The sequence below is a fragment of the Nyctereutes procyonoides genome, unplaced genomic scaffold (genome assembly GCF_905146905.1).
Source record: "Nyctereutes procyonoides isolate TBG_1078 unplaced genomic scaffold, NYPRO_anot_genome, whole genome shotgun sequence".
Taxonomy (NCBI): domain Eukaryota; kingdom Metazoa; phylum Chordata; class Mammalia; order Carnivora; family Canidae; genus Nyctereutes; species Nyctereutes procyonoides.
Genome location: NW_026575046.1, coordinates 54607262 through 54632903, shown reverse-complemented (window position 1 = coordinate 54632903; position 25642 = coordinate 54607262). Strand labels below are relative to the sequence as shown.

The 25642-nt window shown below is 50.7% G+C and overlaps 1 protein-coding gene across 2 annotated transcripts in view; it reads right to left on the bottom strand.

Annotated features, from left to right (window-relative positions):
* GRID1 (glutamate ionotropic receptor delta type subunit 1) overlaps positions 1–25642 on the bottom strand; it is a 634358-nt gene that overhangs the window by 5670 nt on the left and 603046 nt on the right. The window contains exons 14-16 of one of the 2 annotated variants that reach the window (XM_055325892.1): positions 10848–11014; positions 4554–4794; positions 4212–4302 (exon numbers count right to left, since the gene is read on the bottom strand). In XM_055325892.1, the coding sequence (XP_055181867.1) occupies positions 4213–4302; positions 4554–4794; positions 10848–11014 (498 nt within the window). In that variant the 3' untranslated portion in view covers position 4212. The remainder of the gene's footprint in view (positions 1–4211; positions 4303–4553; positions 4795–10847; positions 11015–25642) is intronic. The other variant, XM_055325891.1, reaches the window with a different exon arrangement.

Below are 25642 nucleotides of genomic sequence, written 5' to 3'. Positions count from 1 at the left end.
AAACCACCCCTTGGGGGATGGAGCCCAAGCATCTGTATTTCTAAAAAGCTCCAGGATTAATCACCTCTGAGGTGTAGCCAGAATTGAAAGCCATTGATCCAGCTGCAATGATTACACCACAATTTAACATTAATAACGTTTTCCTTATAGGAGCCCAGGCTGGTTCATTCATTCGATAAACACTTTTGAGCTCCGAGTACCAGATGAGCTAATGTTCTGGGTAAAGCATCCGTCTTGGTCCCTGGCATACAGAAGGTGCTCAATACTCCAGTTACATCCATCACCGCATAACCAGAGGCTCTGCTATCAGAGATGGGGCTAAGCGATGGGGATGCAGAGGTGGAGAAGTGCCAGCGGGCTGCGAGCGGGGGCAGGCGGCAGACCGTTGGCCGCCAGTGCCAGTGTGTGTGTGTAGGGAGGCAGCCCACGGGGGAGCGCGGGACGTGCTCGGGGGCGGTCGACGTCTGAACTGGTCTTGAGCTACGCGCCGGCGTGTGGTCAGCATACACTTATCACCGGCGCGGAACATGCACTCGCTCCCCTCGCCCTCCCGGCTGAGAGGTCTGGTATCAGCAGCGTAGCCGTTGGGCCAGACTCAGTTCTCAGCAGAAGAGAGAAACTGGGAGTCATAGGACGTCAGAGCATAGCTGGGAGCCAGCATTCTGGCTCAAGAAAAATCCCAACACCTGTCGTTCCCCCAAATTTCCCGGAGAACGTTAGGTAGGATGCCCTGCTCCTGCACACAACCCAGGGGAGGCCCAGCGGCACACACATCCTTCACATCCCACTTCTGTCCCTGCCACTTCTGCGTCCTGTTCCTCTGGAGCTAAGGATGCCTCCCTCCAATGTCCTCGAAGAGAATCAGGACAGTTAAGAAGAGAACATGTGGCACAGAGAAGGTGCCCTGGGATGTGACGTGCCTTCCCCACCCCCTGACTGCCCACCTCTAGGTCCTTGGGAGGCAGCAGCGCGTGGGCTCCCGCTCTCCAAGCACGTCCCGGGGGCAGGTGCTCTTTATGGCCCTTTCCACACCTTCCTTCCTGGGACCTCAGGGCAATACTGGGCGGCTGCTTAAAGGACCGGGGGTGGGGGGGAAGAAGCGCCAGAGGAGTGGAGGCAGAGAAGGGCACAGAGCCAAAGGGAGTGTCCCCGGAGACAAATCTTCCCCAGGGGGAGGGAGGTGCTGTAGGGGCGGCGACTCTGCTGCTGCCCCCTGCGCCCTGGCCCCTGTCAGCTCCCGTCTGCGGTGGCAGCAGGGCCCGGGTCGGGCAGGCAAGGCAGGAAGCACAACCATTCCAGGCTCCCAGCCCAGCGACAGATGATTCATCCCTCCCTCTTCATGTCATCTCCCATTTGTGCGCTTCTCATCTTTATTTCATGAATATTTTATTCTCAGAGCAATGGCTCCATCGCCCCCATAAATCTAGAGAGTGGCTCTTCCCTGCAGCCGCGGTGCCTGCTGCACTCACCTGCACCGGGTAACTACATAATAGTCTGATTCCTTAGAAAAAATATGAGCCCAAACCCACATGAATATTAAGGGGTTGAACGCACATTACTACTCTTCCTCAAGTAGGTGTCTAAAGTCTGAAGACATCTCAGCACAAGCTGTTAAACACAGCTAGGACTAAACCCAAAGACAGCTTCCGGGCTCCTAAGAAATATGGCCAATGCCCTGAAATGAAGCGCTCTAAGATTAACCGGACACTCTCACCTAATTGCAAATGCTGCTCCATAAAACACGGGCAACCGGTAACACAAAGTGGTTCTGGATTAAATACCGTTATTATTTGTCAAAGGTTTGAAAGACGTGCCCCGACTATCCTGGTGTGCCAGCCCCCTCCTGGCGGCTCTTCCCTTCGGGAGGAGGTTCCGACCACTTGGCCTGGCACCCGAGTCCATCAGAGCAAGCCCCTGCCCCTTGCTCCGCTCCTTCCCGCTGCCGATGCTGACACTGCGGAGCTCCTGGAGGCATGACGACTACTGCCCTCCCTGGGCTCACCCTGCCCCGAAGGCCACTCGCAATCTCCCCTCCAGCTCTAGGATCTGTACCAGCCCCTCAGCATCGGCTTCTAGCAACTCCAAGTCCCACGAGCTCTTCACTAGCCAGGACCTCTGCCCCCGTGTCCCCACCACTCCCAAGTGGGGCTGGGTGTCCCCTTGGTACATCCGAGGTAGCCTCTGATCACTTGAGAATGCTCGTGCTCAACGAAGAGGTCAAACTCTCCGCCCCGTCCGCCCCTGCGGGGGCACATTCCCCAAGGACACAGGCTGTGCCCCTATCGGCGTATTTATGAAAGGAAGAAGAGGGAGGGAGAAATTTCACTGGGAAGTCGGGAACCTACAAAAACCAGGAAGAAGACGGGCTACTTCCCTCTCCCACCGTGCACCCCTTCTTAGCAACACCAGGAGGGGCTGGAGGAAAGGCAGCGACTATGCTTTTCCAACCCACCTCTTTATTGGTCCCCATTCCTACCTGGAAGCAGGTGAGTGGCAGAGGCAGAAATTCCTGCACTTTCTAGGCAGGACCAATGTATTTCATCCCCACCTCTCATGCCTGATATCCTGAGCTTATGCAAAAGCCAGGAGAGAAGGCAGGGTGCTTTACTGGCAAGGAGAGAGCTGTTCCCCACAGGGAGCTGTTCCTCCCTAGTCTCCTGGTCATCTCTCTGCGCTTCTTTTACCCCTGCCTTCCATGTCTCTCCAATAATTGATCCCGATGCTGGTCCTTCTCCTCCTCCCCTTCTCTCTCTCTCTCTCTCTCTCTCTCTCTCACACACACACACACACACACACACACACACACACAGTGATCATTCGTTCTGGGCCACTCAGGCCAGGCTTGTCCCTAAACACTAAACAGGGGATGTGAAGGGACATGATGACTGGATGCAGATGAGGACACCCGATCCAGGGGAAGAATGGCCTCTCTGCACCTGGCTCACGAGTGGTGTCCTGGAGGGCTGAGCCTGGGCACCCACTCTGCCCATGCCATCCCCGTCAGTGCTCCCATGACAGTGAGGTTTGCAGGGAGCCCTTTCTGCAAAGCAAACAACACAGAGTGGGCGCAATGGGATCTGGTCCTCTCTAGTCCCATGGGGGCGAAGCTCCAGGCCCAGCCTACCACCCTCGGTGTACGCTGATGCTTCTGTGCATATAGGCTTGGGTGGTGAGATGCAATTCGGTAATGGGACGTATCTGCGGCCTTTCCTTGAAACGACTCCTCAAATAATTCGCAGGTCCTCCCCGTGACTTTTTTCACAAAAAAAATCTTCAGGAGCCATAGACACACAGGCAGATCATTACCCATCCTGCTGAGCGGCCTCCCCTTACGCCTCAGCCCGCCTCTGCTGCAGCCCAGGAGCGGGAGCGGAAGCAGGAGGCCATGGGAGAGCCAAGCCCTGCGCTTCCTTGCAAGGAGGCACACGGAAGGCAGAAGATGGATGTCCCCAAACACTTCCAACACACTGAGTCCAACGGCAAGGTTCTTCTGGCAAAAACTAAGTGTGATGACGGAGAGTTGCTGCTGCCTGAGAGGAATGGAGAGTGTGTTACCACCTCCACCCGTGGGGTCCCCGTAACAGACCCACTTAGGCGCTGTGGCCCATCACGTGGCCCAATTCTGGGCTGTTGCATCTTGTTTGGAACTTACACCTGCCTGTCGCCACATAATCTGCTGATTATGATTCCGAGGAGGCTGAGGTGTATGCAGCACACCGTGGCAGCCCTGCCAGGGAGTGGCTGGGCTCACGCCCTGCTGCCTGGGTGTAGGATTCTGCTGGCAGGATATCACCCCCCGATTCCCCAGATGGCACTCTTGCCACCCTCCCTTTGGGGAGCGGACTCCAGGCTGCCTTGGTGAAGGCTTCATAAAAAAACAAAAAAACAAAACAAAACAAAACAACCTCAAAGAGCTTGAAGAGTAAAACCCCAATAGAAGGAAGTGTCGTGGGCAGAATCAGCTTGCAGTTGGCACACGCGACGAGGGACGTGTGCCAGAACCTGGAGTGTGGACAGAGCCATGGCGAACCCTGTGCCGGGAGGGCCTGGACGGATGTGGGCCCAGCTGCACCCTGTGAAGATGAGGCAGGGAGGGGAGGCAGGGATGAGGGCAGGGGCCAGTCCCTACCTGCATGCTGGAAGAGCAGAGCCCTGTGGCCCTTGATGTGAAAGCAAAGAGAACCAAGAAGGAATTCCGTTTCCTCTCTTACCCTACAGTTGTTCTCTCCAGGTCAGGGTGGAGGCACATGGGCGGGGCAGGGTAGGGAAGGGCTCTCTGGCGCTGCTCATGCTGTACCCGCTCTACAGATAAATACAGGACTTTAGTGGCCACGGCTGGTGCCTTGGCCCTTTGTTCAAACACAAAAACATCCCCTCCATTTGCTCTCTTGCTTTAAAAATCCACATAAAACGACACCAGCCCCCCACCCCAAATAAAACACTGCTGTCTCCACACGAGCGACTCCGGTAAATACTAACTGGAAGAAAACTGCCCAGTGTGGCTCTCCTGCCTCTAGGCTGCAGAAGGGAGAAGCTGCACTCAGGGCACGGACCTCTTTGGGGGTCTCCTGGTGGCACCGGTTGCTGTTCCACCACAACTCCAGGGCGGCCACCAGGCAGGCGAGGAGGAGGCCGATGGCCAGGATGCAGAAGACCCCAGCGAAGCTGTGCAGCTTGAGGGACTTGCCATCGGCCTGGGCACTGGCAGGGCTGGTGAGGTCGCAGCGGCCCATGTGCGGCCACCACTTCTGCTTGAGCACGTCGAGGTCCCCGGTGTCCTGCAACTCCAGGATCCTGCAAGACACGATCCACATGAGCCACACCACTGGCCCCCCGGATGTGGTCCTGGGGACCCCGGGCCCTCCCCCAGCAGGCTGGCCCTTCCAGAGACGCTGCTGAACCGCCGTGGTAGCGCTTCTGCTGCTCCAGCCTTTCCCTTCCCCACCCCGTTCTCCACTCTGCAGGCAGAGGGCTCTGGACCGAAACACATCAGCCTTTGTCTCTCTCCTCCTCAAAAGCCTCGATGCTCCCTCCCACCCCGTCTCGCTGCCCAGGGATAAAGTTCCATAGCAAAGGACACAAGGACCCTTCACGTGGGATCAGGGCCAAGGCTCTGGGGATAAAATCGGAAAATACAGAACTGGATGAGGCAACCCTGAGACCACAGATTTACAAAGACGCTTTCTTTCAAATTCAGGAACAGCATCGGGAGTCTCTCCTGCTAGGATTCACCAAATTATTCACTCATTTGTTCATTTGGTCTGAGGAGTGTCTGCCTCGCGTGTGTAGGATGTCCCACACGGCTGCGGGGGAGATGAGAGACACCAACATGGACCTCGAAACAATCACAGCAATTGGTGTAGAGACAGAAGCTGTGATCAATACTAGGATATGGAAAGAGAAGAGCTAAGACATGGTGCACGGGGAGGGTAGTCCAGGCTGGGGTGTTGCAGGAGGTGACAGGGGGAGCACACGCCTCAAGGAAGGTTGGTCATCAAATAGCACGTACTTGTCCAGCACATTCTACGTGCCAGGACACATCCTAAGCACTGGACAAATAGTATTTTGTTCTCATGTCAACCCTTCAGGATGGTTCCTTCCATTTTCCCATCTTTCCAGAGAAGGAAATGGAGGCACAGGGAGATAGAGAGCATCTTGACTAAGTCACTTGGTGGTTGGCAGGGATGGCGTTCAACGAGGAGAGACTACCACCATGCTTGAGAGTCTGCTCTCGGCTATGTCCCCAGTATGTCTGAGATGCGACAACGTGGCCACTGAGGCTGGAGGATGGTGGCTGAGGAGGACGGTGGGAGATGAAGTCGGTAAAGCAGGAAAAGCCAAGAACGCAGGCTCAGAGAAGGTCTGAGAGGGAGTCTGGATTCCAACCCGCTGGCCAAGGTGGGGTGGCCCGTGCTGCTCTCCTATTTCCCATGTAGGTGTCTGGTTGGTGGTTGTCCTTTGTTGTGGTATCTGATGGATTCCCCCGTAGTGCAGGGGTCTGAACACTGAGCTAGTAGTAACTGATCGTCCCCAGGCCCCTCCAACCGGAGCTCTTCCCTCTTCCCGCCTAGTTCATCCCCCCCACAGTCGGGGGATAACACCTGTGGTGGCAGCTCTGAGCCCTCTGGGTGTGCAGTCAGGAGAAGCTCACTTGCAAGTGGCCACTTGAGGAGCTGGTCTCTGTCTGCACCTGCATTGCAGGCCAGCTCCGACTACAGGCTGAGGCTGGGCTCTGTGACTCCGCGTGGGCTGTGACTGGTGGAGAGGGAAGGTGACAGCCCAGAGGGAGTCCTCTGACCTGCCAGCACTGTGGGTGCAGCACAGCATGGCTCTCACGGGCTGTGAACAGCCTGGCTTGGTGCAAAGAGCAGGCTACGGAGGCACCAGATCTTAGCCGAGTGTCACGGGACAAGTGACTAGGTGTCCCATCTTTACAAGACAGACCCACAACCCTGCCAGGTGAGCAAATCCTTCAGGTCCGGGGCTGTGTGTTACTCTCCATGGTTTTTCCTGAGCAAGCGCAGTGGGGCCCAACTCGGGCCATCGGCGGATGTTTGTTGCATCCATATATTATGAAGGCATTAATTGAATAGTGAACACTAATCTAAACTGAAATGGTCGTGGTGAGATAATGAGATAATGTCTGTCAAGTGCCAAGGACACAAGTCGGCACAAAAGACCTAAAATGCTGCTGTGCACGTAGGTGTTTGGTCATTGAGATAAATCCATGATCAGCATGTGCAGGTGCGTGCTCGGGCTCGTGCTCGGTAGGCTGCTGGGTGCCTCAGACCTCTCCCGTGGCACAGCCATGATTAACTGGGCAGCTGCTGTGTCCCACTACCTCCGTGTGGCTCTGGACACGTTAGAGAAGCGGTCCACCAGTTAGCTCAAGCTGAAAGGCCATCACCTAAGTCTCCATTGGCAGGTCCCAGGAAGCTGGGCCTCCTGGCAGTTATAGGAACCCCAGGGCTGGGCACGCAAGATCTCAGAGCTGTGAGAAGCCTCACGGGCAGACGGCTGGCTCGCCGAGGAGAGACAGCACAGCTTTGTATTTATTATGCGGATCCTGCTCTGACGGACACCAGTCCAAACCTAGACCTGCAGACACGCGAGCAGTGGCAGGACACCTCTGCCCTTTGCAGCCCTTATTACAAAAACTGGAGATCAGGGGAAGCCCTAGTGGCTCAGCGGTTTAGTGCCACCTTCAGCCCAAGGCGTGATCCTGGAGCCCTGGGATCAAGTCCCACATCGGGCTCCCAACAGGGAGCCTGCTTCTCCCTCTGCCTGTGTCTCTGCCTCTTTCTCTCTCTGTCTCTCATGAATAAATAAATAAAATCTTAAAAAAAAAAAAAAACAATGGAGATCAAAATAACTCCTACCACAGAATTCTTGTGACAAAGTGGAAAGAGGGGACACAAAAAATAAGTAAAAAATAAAAAATAAAAATAAATAAATAGAAAGAAAGAAAGAAGAAAGAAAGAAAAAGAAAGGAAGAAAGAAAGGAAGAAAAAGAAAGAAAGAAAGAAAGAAAGAAAGAAAGAAAGAAAGAAAGAAAGAAAGAAGAAAGAAAGAAAGAAAGAAAGAAAGAAAGAAAGAAAGAAAGAAAGAAAGAAAGGACACGTGGGCCCCACTCAGCTCAAGATCTGGCAAGTAGTAAGGGTTCCATAAAGGCTGGTTCCCGTTGCATGGTCCGATGGCCACGCTGACCAGCGGCCCTATCCAGTCCAGTATAGACATGGGCCGACTGATCATTTTCCATTGTTCTGATCCCCCTAACAGCCTGTAAAGTAGGTCTTATTATGTCGGTTTTTACATCTTGAAGACCTGAGGCTGAACATCTTAGATGACTTGCCCCCGGTAGCAATTAGAAGGTGGCAAGGCTGCTCTTCAGAGCTGGGTCACGCTGCCCCGGGAAGCCACGCTCTTCCCAGAACATCAGGCTGGTAAGTGCAGGCAGCCTGCTCTCGGAGAGTTCGGTTCTGGTCTAGGAGACCACGGGACTCTGGCCAGAGCACGGCTGTGGGGTCTGACTCCTGTTCCTCCGCTCATCGACCGCAACATCGGGCAGGCTGCTTAGTTCTGCTGATGCTTCTCTTCCTTTTAATTGTATGCATTTTTATGCCTGATATTTATTCCGGGAAGAATGGAAGGCAATTTATTAGGAAAACATATAATAAAATAAAAACAAATCAAAAGGAAAATTTAAATATGTAAGCAGCAGAGGAAAGATAAAACAAGTCACGGGCACAAAACGAGGCCTAGAACGAGGCTAAACATAACGCGCGCCGTGATAATCCGTACTCCTGTTTAGGAATAAGCCGGAGTGATAATAGCCACTTCCTGGAGCCAGTTGTTCTATTTTTCCAGACAGATATAATTGCAGGTGCTTTCTTTTGGTCAATAGTCATGGAGCTGGCTACACAGTAGGTGCCCCATAAATGGCTATTAAGTTGTTAAACATTTATCGAATGCCTGCTCGGCATGCCCCGGTCCACGAACAGGCCGCAGCACGCAGCCACCACTGTGCACACTCCTAAGGTATAGGCCGCGGCCCGCGCCCTTGGCCAAAGCAAGGGAGCATATCTGCATGGCTTAATTCTCAGAACTAAGGGAAAGGAAGTTCCAGAAACTCCAGGGAAGACCAGGCTCTGCTACTTACATAAGACATTTTTTCCTACCAATGGGATGGAGCGTTGCTTCCTGGGTCTGCCCCTTGCTGCTCTGAGGCACGCCCCATGTAGGGGCAGCTCACCGTTGTGTATGCACCTTACAACAGAGCCCCTTAAAGGGGCTCAAGAGGGGCTGCAACACAGAGACAGGCGGTGATAATCGGGAGGCTGGTGCAGCCCACTAGGGACAGTTACTTACAGTCACAGAGTACCTGGCTTCCTCGTGAAAGCAGAGGGTAATGACCAGAATAACCAGGAAACTGGGCCAGGCACTTTGTTTATGGTCACTCTTGGGGTTGGGGGAGCAGCCAACAGAGTCTCCATGGTGCGACATTTACAATAGCACCTCATGGTCAGCAAGTGCATGGATAATGAGGGCAAGCCTGGATTCTGGGACCCCACACGCCGATGCTGGTCCTGGTCCATTGCCCTCTAGGGCCACACAAAGGATGCGGAATTCCTTCTGCACCTAGCAGGCCTCACAGTATTGGAAGTGAGCAAAACCACCCTTTCCTCGCCCGTTTCCTGCTCTGGGTTGAACATCCTTGGCTTCCCCTCGGAGCCGGTTTCGGCCCTTCTCTTGCCCTGACTCACTGAACAATCTAGCTGGGAAGCAAGCTCTCTCTTCTCTCCAGGGCGCCAATGATTGCTTCTGCAGACCGTGGGAGCTCTCTCGACAGTTCAAGTACGTGGGGACCCTGGGCTCCTGTGGGTGCTATTTTGGGCCCATCAGCTGTCTTGATGCTGCTGCCACATTGGCCCCACCAGCTCCCTTACCATGTGCCCCAGAAAACTGCTCACAGGCTGCTGGCGTGTGCAATGCCCTGAGCCTCCTGTCTCAGAAAACCTAGTGGGGTAAACCTCCGAACACCAAGGTAACACCCATCCTGGAGAGAAGCCCTTCCTTCCTTACACCTTCCATCTGAGCATTTGCTCGGACTCTGCTCCTCCTTCCCCCTTGTCTCTCCAGGGAGCAGAGGGAGGCACAGAATGAATACTTGACTGAATTCCAGAAAAAAACCCAAAGCTTCATTTAACGTAATTAGTTCTACCCCTTTTCCCAGGTTTGCAGACAAACCACTGAACGGATGGGTCACAGGGTGTCCTCCTCAGCCTGTCCCTGATGGGGTTTAGGTTCTGCTGCTCATGATCACAGAACCCCAACCCACCTCTACAAGCAGGGAAAGGAGGCTGTGGGGATTGGGGGCCGGACGGCAACATGGGTGCAGGATTGGGGCTCAGGGACATGTGTTCTCACCCTGACTCTGCCAGGAGCTGGCTGAGTGACCCTCTCCAAGCTTTCGGGTGTAACAAGACCTCCAGCCACTCTTGCCCCTCTGCATGAGTTACGCCTCAGGGCTCAGACACGATGAGGCTCAACAAGAGATGGACACCTCCCAGCAGATCACGCGGGCAGCTAACCAGGCCGATCCACGCTGGACGCCGGTTTGTCTCTGGTGCAGGGTACCAGGTGCCTCTGCTTGGGCCATCGCCCGCCCCACGCAGCCCTCCCCACCACTGTCACCCCCACCCCACCCCACCCTACCCCCACGCGCTTGTGGGTTACCAGGAGGCAGATCTGGGGGGAGGGGGAGGGGCAGGGGTGGGCCGCCGTCCACTGTGCCGTGGAACACAGGTCCCTGGAGGCCCCAGCATCTGCCCCCCGGCCTGTGTGCACATGACGACAGCGTCAACGTGCTTCTCTGACCACACTTTTTGAGATTCCACATCGACACTTCCCACATTGACTTTTCTCACGGAAAGCCAACTTGAGGAGTTCCTGTTACTTATTGGGGTACATAATTGCTGGGTCCTTGTGAGATCCAATTAACTATGGCTGGGCCTACCCGCTAAGTCCTGTTCGCCCTTGGGGCCTCAGGTGTCACTTCCTCCAGGAAGTCCTCCCTGGGCCCCCAGCGGGTCTAGTCTGCTCTCCTCTGCCCTCTTGCTGCCCAAGGAAGCCTCCCTGCCGCCCTGAGTGCCCCGCGTGGGCGCCCATGGCCACAGCACGGCCTGTGCCCCCGCAGGAGGGACCAGGTACTTGGCCTCTTTGGCTCGGGCCGCCCGGGCCTAGCAGGTAGAGGGCAGGGGCGGGTGCTGGGGAAGCCGGGGAGTCGGTGCGCACGGCCCTCATCCCAGGGGAAGGCCACCCCCCGGGCCCGGGCGGACGGCGCCCACCTCTGGGAGAAGAGGTCCCTGTAGGGGCTGCCGTGCTGCAGGGCGATCCCGTAGCCCTTGCTGCTGACGCTGTTGCCGGTGACGGTCACGGAGCAGTCGTCGTCTGTAAGGGCCGCGTACTCCACCACCGCCACGTCCCACAGAAAGGCGTAGCTCCCCTTCTTCGCCTGAAAGACCAAAATCACAGCAAGTCAGGCAGGCTCGAGTCAGTCTGAGGCGCGGGCAGCCCCCGTGGGATCTGCGGGACCCTCGCGCGGCCCCTGCCCACCAGCCTGGCCACGAGCTCCCCTTGGGGGCTCGCCCTCAGGTGGGCCCTGTCCTTGGGGAGTGCACAAGGGTGAGCCAGGGACCTCGGACACACAGGGGCACCTATTGGTCCCCACCTGGTATTCCTGCTTAGGACTCAACCTGGCCCCTGCTCAGGGTGAGCGTGGAAGCAGCCCTGGTTGCAGCGCCCCAGTGGCCATGACTTCACCGCCAAGTCCCGTCCCGCCCTGCAAGGTGAGGACTCTTTGAGCTCAGGGTCCCGGTGACTATGGTGCCACCTTTCAGGGTCCCCACAGTGTCCCCGTGTACACGGAGCTGCACCAACACATACACATACACACATTGGCATGTGTGTGCAAGTGCAGATGCCGGGGCACGCGCACCCACGTGTGCAGGAGCGCACGCAGCAGGCTTCCCCGTCGCCCGACGGCTGCACACCTTTCCATGAGGCACCTGCCCGCGGCCACATGGAGGCCCACGCGCTCACGCACAGCCGCAGCACTCGTCTGGTCTCTGGGCCTTAACCAAGACTCTGCCCGCCGCCTGCGGACTCAGAGGGGAGGCAACGGCTCTGCTTCATGGAAGGAGAAGCACCCGAGACGCCGTCACTGGACCCCCTGAAAACAGAGCCTACTGTTCCCGATGCGGCCAAGCGCGGGGTTCTGACTCCGCAGAGAGCGCACAGATGCCCCTTTGTCACTTCCTCCCTCCCCCGAGGGCTGGGGGCAGGCTGGGCCACTGCGACCCTGGGCGGTGGGCTTGCTGGTCCCTCGCGGGCCTGCTGCATGGTCCCCTTGAGCTGGGGGCTCCCTTGAGCTGGGGATGCCCGTGAGCTGGGGGCACCCACGAGCTGGGGGCTCCTTGAGCTGGGGATGCCCTTGAGCTGGGGGCTCCCTTGAGCTGGGGCTCCCGTGAGCTGGGGACACCCGCGAGCTGGGGGCGCCTGTGAGCTGGGGGCTCCCTTGAGCTGGGGGTGCCCTTGAGCTGGGGGTGCCCATGAGCTGGGGGCTCCCTTGAGGTGGGGGCGCCCATGAGCTGGGGGCTCAGGGCCCCGAGCCATCCCACCCAGGGCCACGCCTACTAGAACGGGCCAGAATAGCTCATTTTCTCTTCAGAAGTTTTCCATCCAAAGGGTTTGTGGGTAGAGTGTGGTGCCCCCCGCCCCCGGCAGGAAGCCGCTACTCCCGGCCACTCATACAATTGTGCCCAAGGACCTTGTAAGAGATGACACAGGTGCCCGCCCGCCGTGGGCCCGGCCCCAGGGAGCCATCCAAATATCACTGCAAAGCCTTGCTCCTGGGCCAAGCCAATCCAAGCCCTAAAGGACTCTGGCCCTGCTTGCGAAATCACCCTCCTCTCCCGCCCCCCACATGGGAAGACAACAGTCTTTGAAATTTTTTTCCTGCCGGCAAACAAGTTTTCTCAGGAAAAGACAGACATTTTCAACCTCTTAGTATCCGAGTTTCTCAGCAAAACGTTGACTTAGGACCTAATATTTGGCTTCGTCCTGCCTTTGGAGCCATTCACATTCACGCTCGCAATTCAACGGGACAATCAGACGTTGTTATTTGTAGGATTTCAAAAGGGCAGGTCATGGTGGAGGAAGAAGGAAGACGGGGTTCGCTGCCACCTTTCACGTGGGGCTCCAAGGAGGAAGAGGAAAGAAGCTGGCCCGATCGAGCGGAAACCGATGCTGACGAAGGCCGCATGGCCATGGGCCACCTTCCTTCCGTCCGGCCCCGGCCCTGGTGGCTGCACTGCGGGCTCAGGGACAGGTGAGCACAGGTGCGTGAAGGAAACATCTTTGGTGTCAGGCCTGCGTGAGACGGCAGGAAGCCCGCAGAAGCGATGCTAAGATGCTACGATGGCCCAGCGGCGAGCCCCGGCGACCAGGCAGCGGAGGGAAGAGGGGAAGGTGGTTCTCTTTCTTGGGATGCCTGGCACCCCACACAGGCGGTCTCCCCATTTGTAAGTGGGGACTAAATTAACTCTTCTGTTTCCTACATTTGCTTCAAGAAGCACGATCCCAAATTGACCTGACGACGGCCAACAGGGGGATCCGGAGGGGATCTTGTAGGAGAGCCACGCCAGAGGCCCTTCAATCTTTATGACATACTCTCCATTCCCCACACCCCAGCCTCTCAGAGCTTCCTTCATCCTCCTCTCAGCATGGAGTAAATGCAGCCCCAGACCCTTCCCTGGGCTTCCCAGTCCCGTAGTTTCCAGGGAAACTTTCTGGGCCTCGCAGATGTCTCCCTATCTTCCTGTGCAGCACAGAAGCCTTCTTAGCTCTGGGTCTGCCCTCAGGAACATTTCAGACACTCGTTATAAGAAGCCCGAACACCCCATCCGTCATGGTCATGTCCCCTTGCTATAGACCCTCTTGTCCCCGCGTGGAATGAGGTCCGCACAGCCCCCGCCAACACACACCCAAATTCTAACACATGCTTCTCCTTCATAGGACCAGAACCAGTTGTCCCTGGGCCCTATCCACCTCCTCGTCCTGCGCCGCCTATCCACCACGCCTGGCGTGTGTGCACATGGATATGTCCATGTGCAGAAGCACATAATACAAAGTGAAAGTAGCAGAAAACAATAGGATGGATGAAGTATTATTACTGTTCTGTACACATGTCATCTGCCAAAACCTAACGGAGGGGTATTGGTGATTCGTGGGACAAGGTGCTTAAAGGCTGTTCTTTAATCTTGTTGCCCGGTCCGTGCTATCCCACACTATCTCGGCTCCCCCATGTGCCGCTGCCTGTCAATAGAACACGGGCTCCTACAGAGCTCTCCAATCTCCCAGACGTTACCCAAATACAACCCAACCCGTATTTCCCTGGGATGCCTCTAAACGTTCTGCTTTGTTTCATTTTCCCCTTTTCCCTGGAAGGAAAAGGAAAAACACGAGGTTCAGACATAAAAATGAAAAGATGCGGAGACTCGGGGGCAGGAGGCCAAGAACAGCTTCCATAAGAGGGAAAGTCAAAGGGGTCTGGACATCCAACCCCAGGAAGTCAGGAGAGCAGCAGGTAGACAGGCCACCCCGACCTATGTCCCTGCAAGCATCTTAGTGAACAGGACCCACGGCCTTCCCTGAAGTCCGCTCTGCTGCGCTGCGCCCATGCTGGAACACTATGAACGGGAAGGGATGGAGACATGAGGTGCCTGGCCTCAGCGCTTGCAGCACCTTTCCCAAAATCTGGGGGAAAGCGATCCGCCTCTATGTCTGGAGGAACGTTGGGGCGCAATACACAAAGCCGAGGGTGTGCTGGGATATTGGAAGACTCACTCCATTGCTCCACACTGATCCTAAAACGAGACGGCACTGCCTTTCTCGGCACCGCTGATTCCACCCTTCCCAGAACTCACACGGAGCACCAGCTTTCAGAGACAACAGCCTCGGAAGCAAGAACTTCATTATGCTCTTCTACTCCGTTCTAAGTGCTCTTGGAAATGGGCAAACAGCCGCGTCGCTCCCCAAAACAAGAATGCTGGTACTGAAACGTCAAACATGAATGTTACTGGAAGGGAAGTGCTGAAGGACGTCAGGTGTCTGCAGAGCCAGGGACAGAGCAGGTGTAGAGTCCCTGCTGGCTACCTGGACCTTCGGGAACCTGATTCCTTCTCCATCCCTGGGATCACTGTGAGGAGCAGAACACGAATCCCCTTCTGCAGACAAAGCAACTGAGATTCAGAGAAAGAAAGTGACTTGCCCCAAACAAACCCAGATCGTGAATGGCAGAGCCAGGTCAAGGGGAGGGCCCAGTTGCTCTGGCTCTCCCCTCTGCCTGCTTGGGCTGGGGAAGGAAGCCGCTCCTAGTGTTCTCGCCTGCTGGGGACTTCCCAGGGCAGAGCACTCAGAGCTCTCCCACTCCAGCTCTGCAAACAGAGGCGGCTTGTGGAGCTGCTGAAATTCAGTGAGCTGGAGGTCACGGGGACCCATACCATGTCTCTGGATGGAGTCGTCGGATACAAGGGACTCTGTGGACTCTTGTTGCCTCTTCATGTGCATCCACCATCCGGGGGCATCCCCGGTGCCTCTCCTGGCATCTACCTCTCACTCCAGCAAAGTAGAGCTTAGCCCTCTCAAGCATCCAAAGTCTTAGCTCCTGTGGTCATGTTTGCAAACTGGCAACGCATTGCCACGCACAGCCTGAACCCCAGCTACAGTGACACCTGTATTTTGCACGGTACCAAATCACAAGATGCGCAGTGAAAACCCAGACCATCTGTAGAGGAAAGGACAATTTTACAGTCTGCTGGTAGGAATGCGGGCTGGCGTGATATTTCTGGAATGGCAATTTGGTGGGGAGACTCAAACGCTTTTAAAATGTGCGGATGCAGCAATTGTACCCCTAAGGATTTATCCTAAGGAATTATTCAGTTTCTGAAAAGATGTTTGCGCAAAGATTTTCAGAGTAACACTGTTTAAACTAGCAAGCGTCGGAAATAAACTAAATGTTCAACACTTGAGAATCAATGGGGTAAAGGATAGTATCAAATGATGGAATATTACATTACTGTTACTATGGAGTTTTAAGAAACTAAGGAAAATTGTGGTACACAAGGACCAGACTGGGTTCTGGACTCCGACTATATTGATCTGCATCCCAGCTCCACTGCCTGCTGGCTGTGTGATTGCAGGCAAGTCGCTTAACATCTCGGGGCCTCTGTTCTCCTGGATGCGACACGGTCCATACCTCACAGAGTTCCGACGAGGAGTAAACCCTTCAGTAAGTGTGACATGGTTTGGGCCTTGCCTCGCATATGGTGGATGCTAAATAAATGACAACCAGTACTATGCTGTTTAGTGGATGAGAATCTGTTGTTGCATGAGGATTTGTGATATCCTTTTTAAATCATTGTGTAAAAATAATGTTTTTAGGTGTATGGAGAATCAAAACCACGCACCAAATACCAACAATGGTCATCTTGGAATGATGCCACCACAGGTGACGTCTGGTGGTTTCTTTCAATTTGTCATGTTGTCCATGGTTTTGGCAGCTTGGCAAGCTTTTCTTCTGTGACTACAGCTGTCCAAGGGGAGATTTTTAGGGATTTGGCCTCCTTCCTTGAGCACAGTGTAGTGAAAAGAGTAGAGTTCTAGACAAAGGCAAACCCAGGGCCACATCGCAGCCCTTCAGTGAACCTACAATCTTGGGGACTAATATTTCCTAGAAGGCTATTCTGAGTGTGACATTATAGGGCATGGTAATGCTCCTCTCCTCCTTTCTGCAGTCCTCAGCTTGATTCAGGAGACCAGTCTGTCAGCATTTAAGAGAACGTCTTTCTTCCCACCCACTCCCCTGTGCCAGTCATTCTTCCACCTTGATGAAGTCATCCATGTACTCTGTGGGAGTGTGTGGTATGTGAGTGTGTACTGAGAATGTGTGCATGTGAGTGCATGCCACTGTGCATGTGTATGTGTGTGTGTGAGTACCACAGCCCCCAGGGAAGCAGCAGAGAAGTGAACTCAGGTACCAAGTGCCTGAAGAAACACAAAGGGTTGAGGATAGTAGACCACCAGCCAGTAAGGAGCCTGCCTGTCCTGGTCACAACAATGGATAGGTTGTCCAAAATGATGTGCAAATGTGGGGCAGACAATCAGTAGGAATCTCCAAAGGGTTCACAAGCCAATCTCAGGAGGCTGTAAGGAAACTTGCCACCTGAGGAATGAGATGTCTTGACCACTTGCCTGGATCAGCTCCTGGACCAGAAAACATAGGCAAACCAGAGAGGTTCCATGGCAGGAGAGATAGCAACTGAACAGTTAGTCTTATGGCTGCTCTTCCAAAGTGTCCATGGGGTGCACAGTCAATCTGGCTCCTGGCTGCAGACCAGCATGAATGGGATAGAGCTGGATAATGAGATAACACAACGGAGGAGATGACGAGGCCTTCTGGTACTGGGATGTCCTGCGTGTGTGTCTGCGTGTCTGTGTGTGGTGTGTCTGCGTGTGGACCTGAGAGCAGGTCTGAGGGCAATGCTGCAGGTTTGTCATGGGGTTCCCAGGGAGGCTGCCCACTACCTGAATGAGAAGAGAGGGATAAGGGAAATGTCCTAAGGCCACAGCAGCATCAAATGGCTCCTGATGGCCAGGCGTTAGGCCTGCAAGATGTCTGCAATGATTGCCTGCCCCATCCTAGTATTCCTATGTCCTAGAGGAACATAGTCAATAGTGAGGACCACAGCAAGGGGTAGAGAGAATGAATGGCACATAAGTCCTCAGGCCACTGATGTCCTTACTCTTTATTATTTTCTCTTTGATACCTTAACTTTATAGAATCTTTAGCTCCATTCATACAGAGCAAGGGGTGGTGTATCTGTGAGAATAAGGGTCTGGGTATGCGCAGACCAGGCCTTCCCCTGGAGTCCTTGGCCAGCCACCTGAAGCCTCTAAGCCCGCAAGACCTCATCTAGAAGGCAGGAATCATGAGCCCACCTCACAGGCCCATCACAGGAACAGATAGCATGGCAGGTGTCTGATGCATGGAAGAACTCAAACAATAAGACACGGTCCTCATGATCATGATAACCACCAGCATCATCCTTATAGCTTAGAGTTTGGGCCCACATTAAAATGCAAATGTCTTGGGGACAACAACACTTGAGATCTTCCTCAGTCATCAGCCTGGTAAATTAGAAAGACTGCTAGCCTGGGTCACAGTCTTGGCCCGGTTACCAACTCACTACTGACTTGTAAATATGGAAGGCGAGTGGACATCGTCCTTAAGGTCTTCTCCGGCTTTAACAGCCTCAAAAATCTATGATATGGACCAGTGGTTCTCAAAGTGTGTTCCCTGGACCTGCAGCATCAGCATCACTGGAGAACTTAATAAGAAATATAAATGATCAGACTCTATACCAGAGCCACTGAATAAGAGACTCTGGGAGTGGAGCCCAAAGATCTACTAATCTCTCTGGGTGGTGCTGATGTGTGCTGCTAAAGCTGAGAGATCCAGTGATTTCGGCCTCTGTGTCAGTTAATTTCTGATCTTTTCTTGAGAGGAGGTTGAGAAAGGGGAGAGCATTACGGCTCTAGGGTCAAGAGTTAGGGCACTAAATGGAGGAGCAAAGGCACTGAGCTGAGACAACAAGACTACTGAAAGCTAACACTAAAGGAAAGTTACACTTTGCATCTTCTTCCTGCCAAGTGTGCTCCTTGGTGCTTTCCCATCCGTTCTCTTCCTAGAAAGCTCAGGATAAATTTCCACAGCACAAACTGTCCACTTACCAAAAGGACCGAGGCTCAAAAAGGCCTGTGCCCAAAACCACAGGATCAGCTATTGACAGAGATTGAACATCTCCCCAGGTCTCCTTGACTGCAGATGGCCTTCCACTCTCCCAAATCAAAAGTTCGACCTAGTAGCCCCAAAGAGCCACACAGAGCTTCCTGAGCAGCTGTCTCTGTCATCATACTGATTTTTTCTTTCCTCTTTTGCTACCAGATTCTGGCCAAGCTTTTGTTAATGATGTCTGCCTCCAGCATCTGACCCTATGGAAGCTTTATGGCTGCATTCCTTTTCTGGGCCTCTAACGCTCGGAGAAAGTCTTATTTAGTGAATTAAGGACTGTCCTAGTGGGAGAAGGTTTCTCACATCTCAAAGGGAGAAGGAGCTGGTTCGGTACAAAGGAAAAAGAAAAGTCCTAACTTAGAATAATCAATGGCTCCCCCCTCAAAGTCTAAAACTGCTCACCGTCAGCAAAACCAAGGGCTTTATAAACAGCTTTCCCAGCAGGGCAGAGGGACACATTGATTTTAGATGATTTGTCAAAACTTTAAATTGTCCAAAGACCATGATAAACAGCAATCTAATCTGAGTTTTTCCATGGGAAAGATTAAGAATGATCTAAAAGAAAGAGCAAACTGACTTGCTTAGATACAAAATAGGTTATAAAGAGAAAAGAATACAGAATGAAAAATGTCGTCTTAGGGAAGGGAACCAACTCAAGAATACATGAATCTGGCAGACAGAGGACAGGCATGTGGTCAAACATCCTACGAAGAAGCCTGGGGCTGGGGCCGTGCAGATACTCCCTGTGTGCGCACGTGCACACACACACACACACACACACACACACAAACACACACACAGGAAGGAATGTCAGCCCCATGGCCATGCATGTCCTAGTCACTGCCCAGAATGATATCTGGCATACAGTTGGTGCTGAATAAATGTGTATAAAGTGAAGAACTGAAGGCACAAATGCTAGAATCTGGGAAGCCTGATTTTTTTGCATTAAAATGCAAATGTCTTGGGGAAAACAACACTTGGGATCTTCCTCAGTCATCAGCCTGGTAAATTAGGAAGACTGCTAGCCTGGGTCACAGTCTTGGCCCGGTTACCAACTCACTACTGACTTGTAAATATGGAAGGCGAGTGGACATCATCCTTAAGGTCTTCTCTGGCTTTAACAGCCTCAAAAATCTATGATATGGACCAGTAGTTCTCAAAGTGTGTTCCCTGGACCTGCAGCATCAGCATCACTGGAGCTGGACTGGATATGTCCTGTGCACCCCATCATGTTTGCTCCTCTCAGTCCTGTTCTCTCCTCCAGAGGCTGACCTTCATGGGCAGCATCAGAGGACACCCTCGGGTCTCTGGCCAAGAGTCACTTTCTAAGATCCAGGAATAAATCAAATATTCATACTAACAAAACACCGATCATAACAATAACCATAAACACCACTCATTCAAATGCATGTTCTCAAACTGAAGAAGGAATAAGAATCACCAGGAGGGTATCTTCAAATACAGATTATTAATCTCTGCCTTGTGCCCTTCCCTCAGCTTCTGATTTACTAGGGTTGAAAGCAGAGCTCAAGAATTTCACTTCTAACATGTTCTGGATGATGCTGGTATTGCTGGTCCAAGGGCCACACTCTGAGAACGACGTGCTCTCTCAGGCACTGCACCCATCACCTCACATCACCTCTAAACTGGAAGGTAAACCTGGAAAGACACAGGATGATCATTCCTATTTTTCAGAGGCCATAACTTTGGGAGTGAGTTAACTCGCCAAAGTCTCGCCTCTGGCACAAGAGGGGAGGCCAGAACCAAACCCAGTTCTTGTTAGTCCCAATCCCTTGCTGCACTCCCCCCACCTATGGTGCTTTAACCAAGCACTTGACTTCATTGAGACAAAGTTCAAAGGAGATGCATGAATCTCCTCCCTCCCCACCCACCCCACCGCAATGCTGCCCCAGGCCAGGGTGGCTTTGCCATCTGTAGTCACTTCCTCCCACTGTTAGTTTAGCCATAAAAGGTGTTGGGAATTGGCATCTCGTGCCCGAAGGACAGGGAGGCAGTAAAATCGTGTGTGGTCACGATTCATATTAAAGACGACCGCCTCAGGTGTTGGAGGCCATCTCCGGGGGTTCCTGGTGAGGAGTCTCCTTCTCCAAGCCCATCTTTATGGCCTTTGCTGAAATGTCGGCCTTGAGACAAAAAGCTCCCGCAATAGCCTGAAAGCGCTTTGAGGAGCTACAAGGGAGGCCACACCCGGACCAGAGAGCTTGAAGTGGACCCCCGTCTCTCGTGAACAAACTCTGAGCTCCACCTGGCAGCACGTGGCGGGCACATGGCCCAGGGGTGCCGAGGCCTTGAGAAAGCGCGGAGACCGCTTCTCACGTAGGAAGCTGGGTCTGAGATCTCGGCTGCACACGGGGTCCGAGGCCTCTTGCAGGTGGGGGTTCTGCAGATCCCAGGGACACCGGGTCTCCCTGCTCAGCGTGCTCTTCGCCAGCTCCGCGCCATCCCTGGTTGCTTTCTTGATCTGATTCTTGGGGGGCACGACCTTCAGAGCTTTTACTGTTCTTAAGGATGTTCCTGATTTAAGTTCATCCACCCCTCATTCCTTCTGTCTCTGCCCTTCTCTGTGTTTTTGTGTGTGTGTGTGCATGTGTATGTGCGCCTTTCACACACATGCCAACACATACTAAAATTTTCAAATGTCAGGTTCGAAGCCACCTAAATCCTTAATATCTCTATCTCGCCTCTATCTCGGAAGATAAAGAGACTCTTCATTAGAGCTATGCATCCCACTGGAAACCACTACTTCTACTCAAATAGGTTTTATATTATTGATGATGATGGTGATGGTGATGGTAATAATAATAGTAATAATAATGAACACATGGATGGCAGAAAGAGTCCGATAATCTTTGGACAAACTGTTCAACCTTCTTGTGTTTTGTGTTCCTCATTTGCAAAATGGAAATATCACAAAATGCCATCAATGGTGAAGATAAAGTACAGAAGCACAATGTCCCATGGAATCATTCTTTATAAATGTTATTTCCCTTCCTCCCTTTCTCCCTGTTTCTGCAGAAACAACATTATACCAACAAAATGGAAATAAAACTAAGCTAAACAGAAATTGCCAACAAACAATCTGGCTGACGCAATAAATCAAAATTGTTTTCATCAGCAATCGCTTTTTGATTTTAATGTAATCAAATAACAAAACAATTCAATTCAACATGTAAAAACTTAAATCATAAAACCCAAAGCAATAATACTCAGTGGAACAAACAGAATGGAATCAGCCCACATTTACAGCCAGCACTAAGGTGAAGCATATCAGACCTGGGTACAAAGCAAATTATGGGGCAGAGCAAATCTGAAAAATAAAATCAGATTTAAGGGGAGTGAATATCCTCCCACCCCTCTAATGAAGAATTTGAAAATAATCAAAGTTAGCATGATGGCACGGATATTGGTTTGATTCCAGAGCTTACCCTACCAAATTATTAAAATCGCAAAAGAAAGTAATTGAAGAATTCATAACGAGATTTGCTTGGCAATGCTCAAAACCCAAAGCAAAGTAATTTAATAAGAGAAGCACAGTGGGGGCTTTCCTTGATCTTTGGACTATATTATCCCAAACCAATCATCACCAAACAGAGTTAAGCAGCAGGGTGTTACGAAGGGGCCAACTTAGTCCATTGTATGGGAACCTGCTCCAGGATACTAAGTCCCCCACCCCCCCGCCTTCCCTGTCCCTCCTCACCCCTTCTTGCTCTCTTGGCAACTGGGTACCAGCAATCCCACACATTTGTGTTGAAGAAAGATGCACATGCCTACATTTCTGCACACTCTCATTTGTTACTCATTGAGCATTTATTTTGTTTGATTTTTAGAAGGGATGGATGGACATCCAAGTGCTTTGCTGCTATGCCTACCTCTGCTCCAGGACCTGAGGACAGATGAATGATTAAGACACAGACCTAAGGAGCCTCTGAGTGTATTGGGGGTTGTGGCAAAGTAGGGCACTAAGGAACGGATGGCATCTGATGAAGCCTTGCTCGAGGATACACAGTGTGATAAGGGAGCCTCTGGCCCTGCCCCAGGGGAAGGGGGAGCTAGGGATGGGGTGGAGGGTAGGAGCTTCAGGAAGAGTGAATGCCTCTGCTAAGAGTGGAGGAATAACTAGGAAGCAGTCTGGCCAACCAAGAAAGGGAAGGATGTTCCAATCGTCAGGTGATGTATAAATGAGGGGACAGGGAAGGGAAGCAGTCGGGCTACCAGATGAGTGGAAGGCAAGAGGTGAAGTTTTACTCTGATCATGTCTCTCCCTCCACTTCTGCAATGTGCCTGGAGGTGCTGGAGTGAGGGAAATACTGAGCTCAAGCCCCAGGTCCCAAACTGACTTCAAGATTGACTTTCAGGAAGTCCCTCATCCTCCACGAATTTCAGTTTTTCTCTTTAATAAACAGGTTGTGCTAAAGCATAACTCAGCTACAACATGGCAGAAGCTTCACACCACACCTGAGCCATCCCATGTCTCTTTAATGGCAGCCAACAAGTTATATGAATCTCCTGATTATCTAAACATTGACCCCAGGCTCCAACAGAAGGAAGGAAAGGCGTGGATAAAGTAAGAAAAGAAATAAATTATTTTTTTTAATGTTTGAAAGAACATACTGTCCAAAATCAGCCTCAGTCTTTATTTGGCCTTACATCAATTCTAACTCAATTTTAGAAGGAAAGTATCAAGCCCACTTTTACATATTAACTGAGCTCAGCATTCATAAATGAGTTAATGAATGAATGATAAGAGACCAAAGTAAATTGCTGAAAAAATACATATTTGAGGAAGGTGTTTGTATTTGCATCAATTCTGATTATTAAATAAAGATAGACATCTAACCATGATCTTAACTTTCTCAAACCCACAAAAATTCATGGATCATGGATTGTGACACCTAATGTGGGCCAAGGGGAAAATGAGTTGAAAGGATGATTTCTTCTTTACTTCCATTCCCAGAATAATAAAGCAAAATAAAGCAAAAATATATATGTACCTATATAAAAAGAAAAAGAAAGGAAGGAAGAAAATCACAACAGAGGACATGAGAAAAGTAGAAAAAGTACCATTTTATAAAAAAGATCTTTTATACTAAAATTAAATCCACAAGGTTTTGATGAGAAAAAAATTTTTGAAACCTGAGTATTCTTCTGATCTCAAAGATAAGAAGGTAATTTACTTAAAGTTCTACTTTTGGTGATACTCAGCAATATGTGTCAAGAGCTTTCAATGTATATATTCTTTTCTGATAGTATAATTCTACTTTTGAGAATTTGATCTTAAAAGGAATAAATATAGTACCTAAAAAACCATTACACCTGAAGATGTTCATAATAATGTTATTTATATTTGTGAAAACTAAGGAATAATCCAAATGATAATCAAGAAGAAAATATTTAAATAAATTGTTTTACATCTATTTGATGCAATATTAATTAGCCACAAAAATAATTTTTATGAAGTTCTGTAATAGTATTAGAAAAACAGGATAAAATATATTTTCGGTAACATTATAATTATATAAAATCTTTGTAGAATAAAAGGTATTTGTAGAGATTCAAAAAAGACTAGACAGGAATATATACAAGAAATCCCTGGAGGCTTATTTAGGTGATGAAAAAAAAAAGTCTGGCTGGTTTTCTCTGCTTACTTTTAGGAGTACTTCAAGCTTTTCTTAATGGTGATATATTACATTTAAATTATAAATCTATATGATTTCCTCTTAAAAGCCCTTATTACTTTAAACCCTGGCATGGATTGGGGGATATTTAACCTTAGTGTGCTTGGAGTTGGGTTGGGCCAGAGTTAAAGGCCGAGGTATATTACATGGCTAAGACACTTAGAATTCAGCCCAAGGTCCCAGGAAGGGGTTGTGTAGACAGCAACTGCTCAGCACGGAAAACACCACTGCCTTCATCCTCCTACAAGGAACCTATACGTTCCATAGAAATAAAAATGGATTTTGTTTGCGCGGCAGTCAACTCTCTTTTTTGCCGCTCTGGTTTCCTTTATATTTCTGTGTGTTTGATTTTCTGCTTGCCAGTTTTCTCTCACATTCTCACCCTCGCATCCTCAAAACTGAAAAGGAATTGAGGTGTTTGGATTGTAAATGTGAGTTCATGACAGAAGAACCTTAGGAAGCTTTCCTCAGTCTCACTAAACAGAATAAATCTCTGCTCTCTATACCTATAGCCTCTTCCCACATTAAATTACAGCCATTTGCTGTCCTCCAGAACTCAATAGGGACATTGTAAAGAAAAAGACTAAGTCTGACACTTCATATTTTGAGCTTAATGATAATGAAAATACAACATAATAATCCAAGGGATTCAGCTAAAACAGGGCATAGAAGCAAATTTATAGCCTTAAATGCTTGTATCAAGAGAGAGAACAAGAGTAAAATGCAATGGTATAAGTTTCAACATTAAGAAGCAAGAAGAAGTAAGATCAAATTAAAACCACAGTGAATAGGAGAAAAAGATTTTAACAAAAAATCTGAAATCAACAAACTATAACAACAGAGAAAAATCAATAAAGTCAAAAGTTGGGTGTTTTGAAAGGAAAAACTACTGTTGTGGATTAGAAGACTCAAAATTGTGAAGATATCAATTTTACTTCAAATGATCTATAGATTCAGTATAAGAGCTATCAGAATTTCAAGCATTTTTGAAGAAGTTTGACGAGATGATTCTAAAATTTAAATGGAAATGGAAATGATCTAGAATTGCCCAAATACTCTTATAAGAGAGAAACAAAGTCGAAGGACTTACACTACCTGATTTAAGGAGGTATTAGAATTATTACAAAGCTACAGTGATCAAGACACTATTGTATTGGCATAGAATAAATATATAGATCAGGGCATGTGGGTGGCTCAGCAGCTGAACGTCTGCCTTTGGCTCAGGTCATGACCCTGGGGTCCTGGGATTGAGTCCCACATCAAGGTTTCCCGCATGGAGCCTGCTTCTCCCTCTGCCTTTGTCTCTGCCTCTCTCTCTCTGTGTTTCTCATGGGTAAATAAATAAAATCTTTTAAAAAAAGTATAAGTATATAGATCGGTGGAACAGAATATGGAATCCAGAAAGAGACCAACAAATATATGGCCAGTTAATTTTCAATCAACACATCTATTCTCCTTGTTAGGCAAACATGTTTTTATTTTTTATTTTAATAAATTGTGCTAAATCAATTGGATATATATATGGGGGGGAGTG